General features: G+C 43.1%; 1 protein-coding gene across 2 annotated transcripts in view; it reads left to right on the top strand.

The window, feature by feature from the left end:
* SENP2 (SUMO specific peptidase 2) overlaps nucleotides 1–13,930 on the top strand; it is a 50,811-nt gene that overhangs the window by 5,071 nt on the left and 31,810 nt on the right. For both annotated transcript variants that reach the window (XM_025375000.1, XM_025375001.1), the window contains exons 2-4: nucleotides 3,283–3,338; nucleotides 11,805–11,938; nucleotides 12,667–12,733. In XM_025375000.1, coding sequence (XP_025230785.1) covers nucleotides 3,283–3,338; nucleotides 11,805–11,938; nucleotides 12,667–12,733 — 257 coding nt within the window. The remainder of the gene's footprint in view (nucleotides 1–3,282; nucleotides 3,339–11,804; nucleotides 11,939–12,666; nucleotides 12,734–13,930) is intronic.

Here is a 13,930-nt window from a genome sequence, read left to right as displayed (position 1 = left end):
TGTCGCCCAGGCTGGAGTGCAGTGGCGCGATCTCGGCTCACTGCAAGCTCCGCCTCCCGGGTTCACGCCATTCTCCTGCCCCAGCCTCCCGAGTAGCTGGGACTACAGGCGCCCACAACCGCGCCCGGCTAATTTTTTGTATTTTTAGTAGAGACGGGGTTTCACCGTGGTCTCGATCTCCTGACCTTGTGATCCGCCCGCCTCGGCCTCCCAAAGTGCTGGGATTACAGGCGTGAGCCACCGCGCCCGGCCCTTTCTTTCTTTTTCTTTTGGTTGAGACGCAGTCTTGCTCTGTCGCCCAGGCTGGAGTGCAGTGGCGCGATCTTGGCTCACTGAAAGCTCCGCCTCCCCCCCCCCCCCCCCCCCCGGGTTCAAGCGATTCCCCTACCTCAGCCTCCCAAGTAACTGGAATTACAGGCGTGCACCACCATGCCTGGCTAATTTTTGTGTTTTTAGTAGAGATGGGGTTTCACCATATTGGCCAGGCTGGCCTTGAACTCCTGACCTCAAGTGATCCGCCCACCCCAGCCTCTGGAAGTGCTGGGACTGCAGGCATGAGCCCCTGCACCCGGCCCCAAAAGCTGTTCTTATTTAGCATCTACTCTTTGGAGTGTCCCATTTTTATTGTATCGACCTCCTTGCCTGAAAATCTAGAAAATAAAATACTATACAAATGCTGTGCCCCCTCTCCAACTTTAGTGATCAAATGTTAATTTCTTTTTTTTTTTTTTCCCGAGAGGGAGTCTCGCTCTGTCCCCCAGGCTAGAGTGCAGTGGTGCAATCTCTACTCACTGCAAGCTCCGCCTCCCGAGGTCGCGCCGTTCTGCTGCCTCAGCCTTCCGAGTAGCTGGGACTACAGGCGCCCAACACCACACCCAGCTAACTTTTTTTTTTTTTTGAGACGGAATCTCATTTTGTTGCCCAAGCTGAAGTGCAGTGGCACGATCTCAGCTCACTGCAACCTCTGCCCACTGGGTTCAGGCGATTCTCCTGCCTCAGCCTCCCTAGTAGCTGGGATTACAGGCTCCTGCCACTGCACCCAGCTACTTTTTTTGTACTTTTTAGTAGAGATGGGTTTTCACCATCTTGGCCAGGCTGGTCTTGAACTCCTGACCTCGTGATCCACCCACCTCGGCCTCCCAAAGTGCTGGGATTACAGGCGTGAGCCACCGCGCCCGGCCACGCCCGGCTAATTTTTTGTATTTTTAGTAGAGACGGGGTTTTACCGTGTTAGCCAGGATGGTCTGGATCTCCTGACCTCGTGATCCACCCGCCTCGACCTCCCAAAGGCTGGGATGACAGGCGTGAGCTACTGCTCCCGGCTGTTAATTTCATTTTTTTAACTAAGCCTCAATATCAAGAAAAGTGGAAGAAGTGTTCATTTGTGGGAGCTTGAGAGAACAAGATGTCTAATACATTAGACTGAGAATGCAGGTTATTGATGAGATTGGTTGTTGACTAAATTGCATCATGTGTTCCAGAGATTCATGGTTTTGCCTTATTTTTCTCTCCTATCTTTCTGTAGGGTTGATGTGAGGATCATTTGATAATGTGGTGTGAAGTGCCTAAACTGATGCTTACTGTATATAAGGGTAGTGTTTGTCTATTCTACCCTGGGGCCTTTTGCAGAGTCTGGTGCATGATAAGCACTTGGTCCCGATTTATCGAATAAGGGAAAGATAATTTCCTCTCCCTTGTCCTCTCTTTGATGTGAATCCCTGCTAGTCAGTGGAACATGGTTTAGTGATCAAAACCTTGATTTTTACTATACTTCAGATGTTCACATTCTTAATCCAAAACAACGCTTCTCGGTGTAAACCATTTTTCAGTCAAAATGAAGCCCAGCAGGGCTTGTTGGAATGTGTAAAGCTGAGTTGAATAAAATCCTGGGATCTCATTCTATTCTATTCTTTTTTTTTTTTTTTGGCATGTGTGAATATAATTGATCAGAAGGGTTCCGAGAGATGATAAGTAATGTAATATGATCCTTTACCATTCTTGACATCTGGGTCCTGAAACTTTCCACAATTCCAAAGTTCTTTATTACCACCATAATATAGTTTGCGTGATAAAAATGAAGTTAAATATAACCCTTGATTAAGATTTGTCTTTTTTAACTTGTGGAACAGTTTTTTTTAAACTCCCTTACACACAAAAGAAAAAACAATAAAAAAGAATTGTCTTTTAAGGCCGTTCATATTAATACTGTCACTTAAAGTAAAAGATGACTTTCTTTGGGGATCATTTTCAAAAGGAAATTGTTTGTTGGTTGGTTTTTTTTGTGTGTTTTTTTTGTTTTTTTTTTTGAGACAGAGTCTCGCTGTCTCGCCCAGGCTGCAGTGCAGTGGCGCGATCTCGGCTCACTGCAAGCTCCGCCTCCCGGGTTCACGCCATTCTCCCGCCTCAGCCTCTGAGTAGCTGGGACTACAGGCGCCCGCCACCACGCCCGGCTAGTTTTTTTTTTTTTTTGTATTTTCAGTAGAGACGTGGTTTCACCATGTTAGCCAGGATGGTCTCGATTTCCTGACCTCGTGATCCACCCGCCTTGGCCTCCCAAAGTGCTGGGATTACAGGCTTGAGCCACCGCGCCCGGCCTGTTTGTTGCTTTTAAATCATTTCTGGAGTGAAAGAGAAAATACTAGCCCTAAACTCTTACCTGGGTTCATTTACTAGCTAAATGACTTTGGCCAGTTTTAAGTTTGTACTTTAACCAGATGCAAATTATTATTTGTTAAGAAGTTTGGGTCTCTCTCAAATAGTTGAAACTGTAGCAGTAAATCTTCAAATGTGAAAAACCTACTATAGAATAGCATTCTCTCTTTTGTTTTGCTTTTATTTTTATTTTTATTTCTTTTTGAGACAAGGTCTCACTCTTGATTAGGCTGGAGTGCAGTGGCATGACCTGGGCTCACTGCAGCCTCAACTTCCTGGGCTTAAGTGATCCTCCTGTCTTAGCCTCCCGTGTAGCTGGGGCCACAGTCACGTACCACCAACGCTGGCTAATTATTTATTTATTTATTTTTTCATAGAGATGAGGTCTTACTTTGTTGCCCAGGCTGATGTCAAACTCCAAGTCTCAAGCAATCCTCCACTTTGGCCTCCCAAAGTGCTGGGATTACAGGCACGAGCCATTGTGTCCCACCAGCATTGTCTTTTAAAACATCAGTTGGATCTCATTTTATGACAAAGTGACAGAAGGGGGATGTGTTATATGAATAGTAAGTTTACATAAATGAATGTGTGTATAAATATATATATATATTTTTTCTTTGTCTCTTTCAGCACTCTGTTTTCTACAGTGGACACTGATGAAATACCAGCCAAAAGACCAAGATTAGGTACTGAATATAAATTTTAAAAATTTTTAAATAGGAAAAATATATGCATAGAACAAAATTCAAAAGGTAAAAAGTATGTGGTAAAAAGTAAGTCTTGGCCGGGTGCAGTGGCTCACACCTGTAATCCTAGCACTTTGGGAGGCCAAGGCAGGCGAATCACCTGAGTCAGGAGTTTGAGACCAGCCTGGCCAACGTGGCGCAACCCCGTCTCTACTAAAACTACAAAAATTAGCTGGGTGTGGTGGCAGGCACCTGTAATCCCAGCTACTCAGGAGACTAAGGCAGGAGAGTCACTTGAACCTGGGAGGTGGAGGTTGCTGTGAGCCGAGATCATGCCACTGCACTCCAGCCTGGGGCGACAGAGCAAGACTGTGTCAAGAAAAAGAAAAGTCTCTTTCCTGGCCGGACGCGGTGGCTCAAACCTTTAATCCCAGCACTTTGGAGGCTGAGGTGGGAGGATCACTTGGGATCAGGAGTTTGAGACCAACCTGGCCAACATGGTGAAACCCCATCTCTACTAAAAATTAAAAAATTAGCCAGGTGGCGCATGCCTATAGCCACAGCTACTCGGGAGGCTGAGGCATGAGAATCACTTGAACCTGGGAGGCGAAGGTTGCAGTGAGCCAAGATTCTGCTACTGCGCTCCAGCCTAGGTGACAGAGCGAGACTCCATCTCAAAAAAAAAAAAAAAAAAACCAAAGGGAGAAAGTCTCTTTCCTGTCCCTTCCTTATCTTTTCTAGAGGTAACTACTGTTACCAAGGACTTGTCTAATCCTTGCAGGTAAATAAGCCTAGGTGCAGACTGCATTTTAAAATTCTAAATCCTATAAAGAGAAGATACTTCTTATTTTTAAGGAGGAAATGTTGTCAATATTTCAAACTGAGGTGACTCTAGTTCAGATGGCTGAGGGAACCCATCTTACTTTTTTTTTTTTTTTTTTTTTTTTCGAGACAGGGTCTCATTCTGTCACCCAGGCTGGGATGCAGTGGCATGATCATGGCTCACTGCAGTCTCCACCTCCCTGGGCCCAGGTGATCCTCCCACCTCAGCATCCCAAGTAGTTAGTTGGGCCTACAGGCGCATTATCACACCTAGCTAATTTTTGTATATTTTTGTAGAAACAGGGTCTTGCCATGTTGCCCAGGCTGAAAATAGGCAGCAGTGGCATTTTGAAAGAATATTCCTATCTTTAGGAAGTGGTAATATTTTTCTTTCCTTTTCTTTTTCTTTCCTTTTTTTTTGAGACAGGATCTTGCTCTGTCTTGATCTTGTTATCAACAGTTTTTGTTTTTTTTTTAATTTTGTAAGAGGCAAGGGTGTCACTCTGTTACCCAGGCTTCAGTGCAGTGCAGTGGCACGATCGTAGCTCACTGCAGCCTCAAACTCCTTGGCTCATGCGATCCTCCTGCCTCAGTTTCCTGAGTAGCTGGGACTACAGGCAGGTACCACTACACCTGGCAGATTGTTTTATATGTAGATACTGGGTCTCTGTATGTTGCCCAGACTGATCTTGGAACTCCTGGCCTTCCAAAGAGCTAGGATTATGGATATAAGCCACTGTGCCCAGCCAAGTCTTATACTTCAGTATATGTGAATGGATAAAGAAAATAAAAGTAGATTAAAGGAAAAAAGGCATAATAAAATACTATAATAATATATTCTTCTCAAAAATGTTGATAAATTTGGGTCTACCTCCAGATGTGGTAACTGAGTGTGGACATATTTGTGTTAATATTTTTTTTTTTTTTTTTTTTTTGAGACGGAGTCTCGCGCTGTGTCACCCAGGCTGGAGTGCAGTGGCGCGATCTCGGCTCACTGCAAGCTCCGCCTCCCAGGTTCAGGCCATTCTCCTGCCTCAGCCTCCGAGTAGCTGGGACTACAGGCGCCCGCCACCACGCCCGGCTAGTTTTTTTCGTATTTTTAGTAGAGACGGGGTTTCACCATGTTAGCCAGGATGGTCTCGATCTCCTGACCTCGTGATCCGCCCGTCTCAGCCTCCCAAAGTGCTGGGATTACAGGCTTGAGCCACCGCGCCCGGCCTTGTGTTAATATTTTGTTTAAATTCAGCAAGTACTTATTGAACATGTCTCAGTGCTAACCAATGTGTTAGGTTTTACAGAAAATACAAAAATTAGTAAGACAGGGTCTCCATTTTTTTTTTTAATTTAATTTTATTTTTTTTTTGAGACGGAGTCTTGCTCTGTGCCCCAGGCTGGAGTGCAGTGGCGCGATCTCGGCTCACTGCAAGCTCCGCCCCCCCGGGTTCACGCCATTCTCCTGCCTCAGCCTCCGGAGTAGCTGGGACTACAGGCGCCCGCCACCTCGCCCGGCTAATTTTCTTGTATTTTTAGTAGAGACGGGGTTTCGCCGTGTTAGCCAGGATGGTCTCGATCTGCTGACCTCGTGATCCGCCCGTCTCGGCCTCCCAAAGTGCTGGGATTACAGGCTTGAGCCACCGCGCCCGGCCCATTTTTTTTTTTAGATGGAGTCTTGCTCTGTTGCTCAGGCTGGAGTGCAATGGCACAATCTTGGCCCACTGCAACCTCCACCTCCCGGGTTCAAGTGATTCCCCTGCCTCAGCCTCCCAAGTAGCTGAGACTACAGGTGCCCACCACCACGCCCGGCTAATTTTTGTATTTTTAGTAGAGACAGGGTTTCGCCATGTTGGCCAGGCTGGTCTCAAGCTCCTGACCTCAAGTGATCCACCTGCCTTGGCCTCCCAAAGTGCTAGCATTACAGGCATAAGCTACTGCACCCGGCCTGGGTTTCCATTTTTAAGGACCTTACATGATTATATGGTAGGGGTATAAGACAAGCACATAATAATGCTAATGTCAATGAAAATATGATAAAAACTTAAAAAAAAAAAGGTAATAACAAAATCCTATCCAATTTTCATCTCATGGAATCTCAGTAAATGTTTGCTGGAGTTAGTATGAGTGAGTATGTTAGCCCAGGTTTTGAAGGGTGGATAGGATATCAAAGGAGAGCAATAGGAAGGACAAATATTCCAGGCAGAGGGAACAGTATGGGAAAGTTGTGCAAATTCAAGAAATAGCGAATAGAGCTCGGGAAAAAAAATGGCTGAAGACAAATTATCGTTTTGTTTTGTTTTGTTTTTTAATGGAGACAGCATCTTGCTATATTGCTCAGGCTGATCTCGAACTCCTGGGCTTAAGTGATCCTCTCACCTTGGCTTTCCAAAATGCTGGGATTACAGGCGCGAACCACCATACCTGGCCAAGCATTTTCGAATGACAGGAATTTATACTAAATTCATTAGAACAGCATTTCCCAAAGCACAGGATAGATACCAATTTAGGAAATGATTTTAGGGGATTCCACATTCACAGCATTGTGTAACATTTGAATTGTGATTATGTATTAAGAAAGGTGTATCCAAAAAAAAAAAAAAAAGGGTGTATCCTTTTCAGTTATTTATTTGAGGTGCTCACATACTGTTTATTTCAAACAGAAAATCTTGATTTAATGCTAGTATATCTTCAATACTTGCCTAATATACGCTAATCTCTCATTTTTTAACAGGCCCAACTAGAACTTAGTATTATTGTGTTTTCATTTCTTTTTTCTTTTTTTTTTTTTTTGAGATGGAGTTTCGCTCTCATTGCCCAGGCTGGAGTGCAATGGCACGATCTTGGCTCATTGCAACCTCCGCCTCCCAGGTTCAAGCGATTCTCCTGCCTCAGCCTCCCCAGTAGCTGGGATTACAGGCACCTGCCACTATGCCCAGCTAATTTTTGTATTTTTAATGGAGACAGGGTTTCACCATGTTGGCCACACTGGTCTTGAACTCTTGACCTCAAGTGATCCGCCCACCTCGGCCTCCCAAAGTGCTGGTATTACAGGTGTGAGCCACCGCACCGGGCTGTGTTTTCATTTCTTTATAAGGCAGGTGATGTTGGCTTTACATATGCAGTAGTAATTTAAAATTATCTTTTTTTAAAGCCAAAAAAGGAAGTCAGTTTTAAAGAAAAATATAAATAGCTTGTACTTGAATGTGGTTAAAAAAAAAAAAAACCAAGAACACAAACTTTGGTGTTACAGAAGGTTTCTGATTGAATTATTTAGGATAATCCTCTGTTTTATGGACTTCTGTGTTAAGGATCACTTATTGCATCATTCCCATTAAATATGTAGTATGATTTACTTTTTTTTTTTTTTAATTAAAAAGTAAACTAATGTCGAAAATGCAAACTTGTGTAGTTGATTTTCTGAATGGCAAATTGTAGAAGGAAATCTAAGCCAAAGGGTAGGCAGTGGGTAGCAGAGTTTGTAAAGGTCTGTAGAGTGCTGTCCAAGAGAACTTCTGCAGCGATGACTGTTGGGCACTCGAAATGTGGCTAGTTCAATTGAGGAATTGAATTTTAAATTTTATTTGATTCTAATAAAATTTTAAGTTAGGTAACCATATCTGGCTACTAGCTATTGTGTTGGACAGTACAACTCCACTGGTTGCTTTTGAGAGAAAAAAAAGCAAAGCAAGGGTAAAAGAAGACCTCAGAATTTCAGGCTCATGATCTTTTTTTTTTTTTTTTGAGACGGAGTCTCGCTGTGTCACCCAGGCTGGAGTGCAGTGGCACAATCTCGATTCACTGCAACCTCCACCTCCCAGGTTCAAGCGATTCTCCTGCCTCAGCCTCCTGAGTAGCTGGGATTACAGGTGTGTACCAGCACGCCCAGCTAATTTTTGTATTTTAGTAGAGATGAGGTTTCACCATATTGGCCAGACTGGTCTCGAACTCCTGACCTCAAATGAGCCACCTACCATGGCCTCCCAAAGTGCAGCTAATTTTTGTATTTTAGTAGAGACAGGGTTTCACTATGTTGGCCAGGCTGGTCTCAAACTCCTGACCTCAAGTGATCCACCCACTTTGGCCTCCCAAAGTGCTAGGATTAAATGAGCCACTGTACCTGGCTCAGGCTCATGACCTTAAAGGTGAAAGGGATTTTAAGAGATCTATGTAGTTCAGTCTCAGGAAAGTAAGGTGATCTTTTCCCCATTTTACAGATGAGGCAGGCCTTCTGTTTTTTAAAAAAATCAGTGAGATCTTTTGACATAATCTCAGGGACATATCCAGATTTTGATAACACTCGTAGGAAAACAAATATTATGATATTGTGTAGTAGCCACAATTTGCTGTGTTACCAAGAGTACTCTTGTCCTCTAGGGTCTGGATGACAGACTGTGGTTAAGCATCAATCGCTAAAGCTCTTTTTCTCCTCCTTATAAAGTACAGCAGAGTGTGTAATATCTCTCAGCAGTATTAGAGGGGGATAACCTGGAATTCTTTGTATTCCTAAAATGAAAAACAACTCGTTTGCATCGTTTGGTACTTATAACTATTAGCAAATTACTCAAATTGGATTGTGCTTTACCTGGCCATTACTTTCTCCCTTTTGTTTGTTATTTCCCTGTGTTTCTGGAAAGTATTTTACATGTTCTGGAGCACTGCTTAAAAGCTACCATTGCAGTCTATCTTTCTCTAAAGCAGATTGGCTAACGTGATGTTCTGTTTTTCTCAAACTAGTGTTTTCAAATACCCTTAATTAGGAAATAGGAAATTGTAGAAAGCTTACATCAGATATACAGAAAGTGAGAAAGAGGTAGTGTAATAAAAGGAGGAAGTGAGGAAAGCACTGAAACCAACCCTTTCCCTTTATTTTTGGTGGCAAGGGGATGAGCCTGAGATTTTTTTTTTTTTTTTTGAGACAGGGTCTCCCACTGTCACCCATACTGGAGTGCAGTGGCATGATCTCAGCTCACTGCAACCTCCACCTCCCAGTTCCAATGATTCTCCTGCTTTAGCCTCCTAAGTAGCTGGAATTACAGGCATGTGCCACCAGACCCAGCTAATTTAATTAATTAATTAATTTATTTATTTATTTATTTATTTTTTGAGATGGAGTCTCACTCTGTTGCCCAGACTGGAGTGCAATGGTGCCATCTTGGCTCACTGCAACCTCTACCTCCTGGGTTCAAGCGATTCTTCTGCCTCAGCCTCCAGAGTAGCTGGGATTATAGGTGTGTGCCATGATGCCCAGCTAATTTTTGTATTTTTAGTAGAGACGGTTTTGCCATGATAGTCAGGCTGGTCTTGAACTCCTGGCCTCAAGTGATCTGCCTGCCTCGGCCTCCCTAAGTGCTGGGATTACAGGAGTGAGCCATTGTGCGCAGCCAATTTTTGTATTTTTAGTAGAGACGAGATATTGCCATGTTGACCAGGCTGGTCTTGAACTTCTGACCTCAAGTGATCTGCCCGCCTCTGCCTCCCAAAGTGCTAGGATTATAGGCATTAGCCACGGTGCCCGGCCTAAGATCTTCTAACACATCTCCACTAGAGGGATAGTCTTGTTCCATCTTAGATGTTTAAAAGCTGCATATTTTAGGCCAGGTGCAGTGGCATACACCTGTAATCTCAGCACTTTGGGAGGCTGTGGCAGAAGGATCATTTGAGCCCAGGAGTTCCAGACCAGCCTGGGCAATATAGTGAGACCCTGCCTCTACCAAAAAATCAAAATTAGCCAGGCATGGTGGTACATGCCTGTGATCCCAGCTACTCAGGAGACTGAGGTAGGAGGATCACTTGAGCCCGGGAGGTTGAGGCTGCAGTGAGTAGTGATCATGCCACTGCACTCTAGTCTGGGTGACAGAGTAAGACACTGTCTCAAAAAAAAAAAAAAAAAAAAAAAAAGCTGCATATTTTATACTTAGCCAAGATTTAATAGGGGCTTAGTAAATAATTGTTTAGGGTAACTATAGTACATTGTTACTTGCCTGGGAAGTAAGGACAGACTAGTGAGACTATGACAGAATTCCACCATACTTGGCGGCTATATGCTCCTTGTTGTTTAATCATGCCCTCATCTCTGTGGTAAAAATTTATCTATTTATTTATTTATTTTATTTTTTGTGAGACGGAGTCTCACTCTGTCGTCCAGGCTGGAGTGTAATGGCACGATCTCAGCTCACTGCAACCTCCACTTTCCAGGTTCAAGTGATTCTCCTGCCTCAGCCTGCCAAGTAGCTGGGACTACAGGCACACACCACTGAGCCCAGCTAATTTTTGTATTTTTTTTAGAGATGGGATTTCACCATGTTTGCCAAGCTGGTCTTGAACTCCTGACCTCGTGATCCATCTGCCTCAGCCTCCCAAAGTGTTGGGATTATAGGCGTGAGCCACCACGCCCGGCAAAAATTTATTTTATATATCCTGGAGAACTCATTGCTTAACAGCTGTCATTTCAGAACATTTTGTGTATGTGTGTGAATCAGTACGGATTTGCTAAAATGATGGTTTTATGTTTTTATGTTCAGATGTTTTATTTTAAAAACACAATTACAATACTGATGTTCCAGTTATTCAGTTAGAAAAAGATTATTTATTTATTTTGAGATGGAGTCTCACTCTATCGCCCTGGCTGGAGTGCAGTGGCGTGATCTTGGCTCACTGCAACCTCCGCCTCCCTGGTTCAAGAGATTCTCCTACATCAGCCTCCTGAGTAGCTGGGACTACAGTCGTGTACCACCACGCCCAGCTAATTTTTTGTATTTTCGGTAGAGATGGGGTTTCACCGTGTTAGCCAGGATGTTCTCGATCTCCTGACCTCAAGTAATCCACCCTCCTCAGTCACCCAAAGTGCTGGGATTACAGGCGTGAGCCACGAGTCTGGCCTAATTTTTTTTTTTTTTTTTTTTTTTTTTTTGAGACAAAGTTTCACCCTTGTTGCCCAGGCTGGAGTGCAATGGAGCAATCTTGGCTCACCACAACCTCTGACTCCTGGGTTCAAGCGATTCTCCTGCCTCAGCCTCCCGAGTAGGTGGGATTATAGGGATGTGCCAGCACGCCCAGCTAATTCTTTGTATTTTTAGTAGAGATGGGGTTTCTTCATGTTAGTCAGGCTGGTCTTGAACTCCCGACCTCAGGTGATCTGCCCACCTCAGCCTCCCAAAGTGCTGGGATTACAGGCATGGGCCACCACACCTGACCTAGAAAACGATTATTTTTATAAATACCTTTTTATTTCAATGGTTGAAAATAGGACTTTTTTTAATTTTTGTTTTTGGAGATAGAGTCTCACTCTGTTGCCCAGGCTGGAGTGCAGTGGCACAATCACAGCTTACTGCAGCCTCAACCTCCTGGGCTCAGGTGATCCTCCCACCTCAGCCTCCCAGGTAGCTGGAACTATAGGCGTGCGATACCATTTCCTGCTAATTTTTTGTACAGATGGGGTTTCTCTATGGTGGCCCAAGCTGGTTTCGAGCTCCTGGGCTCAAGCAATCCTCCCACCTTAGCCTCCCAAAGTGTTGGGATTACAGGTGTGAGCACCACACCCAGCCAATAGAACTTTTAATAAAAATTGAGAGAGGCTCTTTCTAAAATATTGTTTTATTTTTTTGCTGGAAGTTTATTACTCTATATTTACAGTTTGTTGACACTTTCTAGATTGCTTTATTCACCAAGTGAAAAACAGTCTCTACAATGCTGCCAGCTTATTTGGATTCCCATTCCAGCTGACCACAAAGCCCATGGTAACTTCTGCTTGTAATGGAACACGGAATGTGGCCCCTTCAGGAGAGGTCAGTGGGGATGAGACTCCATTAGGAATACTGATCTTTATACTTCATCATTACATTTTAGATAATTATCTGTTTGAGAGTTAATGTATACAATTACATTTTTCCAGAAATACTTGTATCTTTATTAGCTGTGATATAAAGGCCAAGAAATTAAAGGTTAATAAATTGAACATTTAAAACGTGTTTGTAAGGAGCTAAATATTATTACATATGCCTTCTTATTTAAGTTTGTACAAAGAAACTGGAATTGTTATTTTATTTTATTTTATTTTTTTTGAGACAGAGTCTGGCTTTGTCTTCCAGGCTGGAGTGCAGTGGCATGATCTCGGCTCACTGCAAGCTCCACCTCCTGGGTTCAAGCAATTCTCCTGCCTCAGCCTCCCAAGTGGCTGGGACTACAGGCACCCACCACCATTCCTGGCTGATTTTTGTATTTTTAGTAGAGACGGGGTTTCACCATATTGGTCAGGTTGGTCTCGGAACTCCTGACCTTGTGATCCGCCCTCTTCAGCCTCCCAAAGTGCTGGGATTACAGGCGTGAGCCACTGCGCCTGGCCTTGGAATTGTTATTTCTACATCATTTTGTGAGTCTTGACAAATTAAACCTTAGGTCTTATTGATGGTATCTCTTCTGTGAGCTACCTAAGAAAAAGTTATGTTTTCATAATAGAAACTTACTGAGATAACAAAATTGAGATGCTACAGAAGTGATTATGTTTGATTTTAAGGTATTTTCGAACTCTTCATCTTGTGAACTGACAGGTTCTGGATCCTGGAACAACATGCTGAAACTGGGTGAGGTGGTCAAAAATATTTCTGTTCCCCCCTACCTCCTTCTGCCCATTTTTTCCTACATTTTGAAAATATGAAAGGAAAACACTGATTTGGATTGGGATGAGAAAGACATTCTTTCTACTGTTCTAAAAAGCAAATAGCTTTTCTTCAGAATTGTTGTCTTTGAATTTACTGTTGTTTTTTGTTTGTATTATCAGTGTCCTCAATGTGACTTAGATCAAGGTCATATTAAAAAGGTTCATTCATTTAAAAAAAAAAGAAAAAAGCAAAAACATTTCCTGAGAATTTACTCTGAGCCAGGTCCTGAGCTAAGTTATCAAGAATAACAAAATAATAAAACCTTATTCCTGTCCTTTAGGAGTTCATCATCTATTGGGGAACAGCCTTAGGTTCCCAGTTATCACAGTTTTATCGACTAGGGACTTCCATGTCATCCTTAGATCTTAAAGTTGAATTGTCATTATTATATATATGCACTATACAAAATGCTGTGGTGGGGAAAAGTAGGAAGAAGCCAGAATCCTGCAAAATAGTTGTGATGTCTGCCACTCAGGTAGGCTTGTAAAACTGGAAGGGAAGGAAGTTAGGGAAAATGAGCTTAGAGAAGTTGTAGGTTTAAAATTCAAAAGTGGAAGAAGTTAAGAAAATGATAGAAGACTTAGAGCTGTGCTTTTCAAACTTTTTAAAAAAGTACCTCTAGGGGTAGAGAAAAGCAAAGGAGAATAAATACATACCCCTATGTCTGAGAAGCTAGCTCCTAAAATCTTGGAACAAAGATGATTTTTTTTTTTCTTTTTTTTTTTGAGATGGAGTTTCGCTCTTGTTGCCCAGGCTGGAGAGCAATGGTGCGATCTCGGGTCACTGCAACCTCCGCCTCCCGGGTTCAAGCGATTCTCCTGCCTCAGCCTCCTGAGTGGCTGGGATTACAGGCATGCACTACCACCCTGGCTAATTTTGTATTTTTAGAAGTAGAGATGGGGTTTCTCCATGTTGGTCAGGCTGATCTTGAACTCCTGACCTCAGGTGATCTGCCCACCTTGGCCTCCCAAAGTGCTGGGATTACAGGTGTGAGCCACAGCGCCCGGCCCAAAGATGATATTTCTTTGAAGCCTTTTATTTTATTTAGAAAATTAATATAAATTGAATTTTATCATCTGTTTGGAATACTTGTTTTTTTTTTTTTTTTTTTTTTTTTTT

The sequence above is a fragment of the Theropithecus gelada genome, chromosome 2, assembly GCF_003255815.1.
Source record: "Theropithecus gelada isolate Dixy chromosome 2, Tgel_1.0, whole genome shotgun sequence".
NCBI classification, from domain to species: Eukaryota; Metazoa; Chordata; class Mammalia; order Primates; family Cercopithecidae; genus Theropithecus; species Theropithecus gelada.
This window is presented reverse-complemented; position numbering and strand designations above follow the sequence as displayed.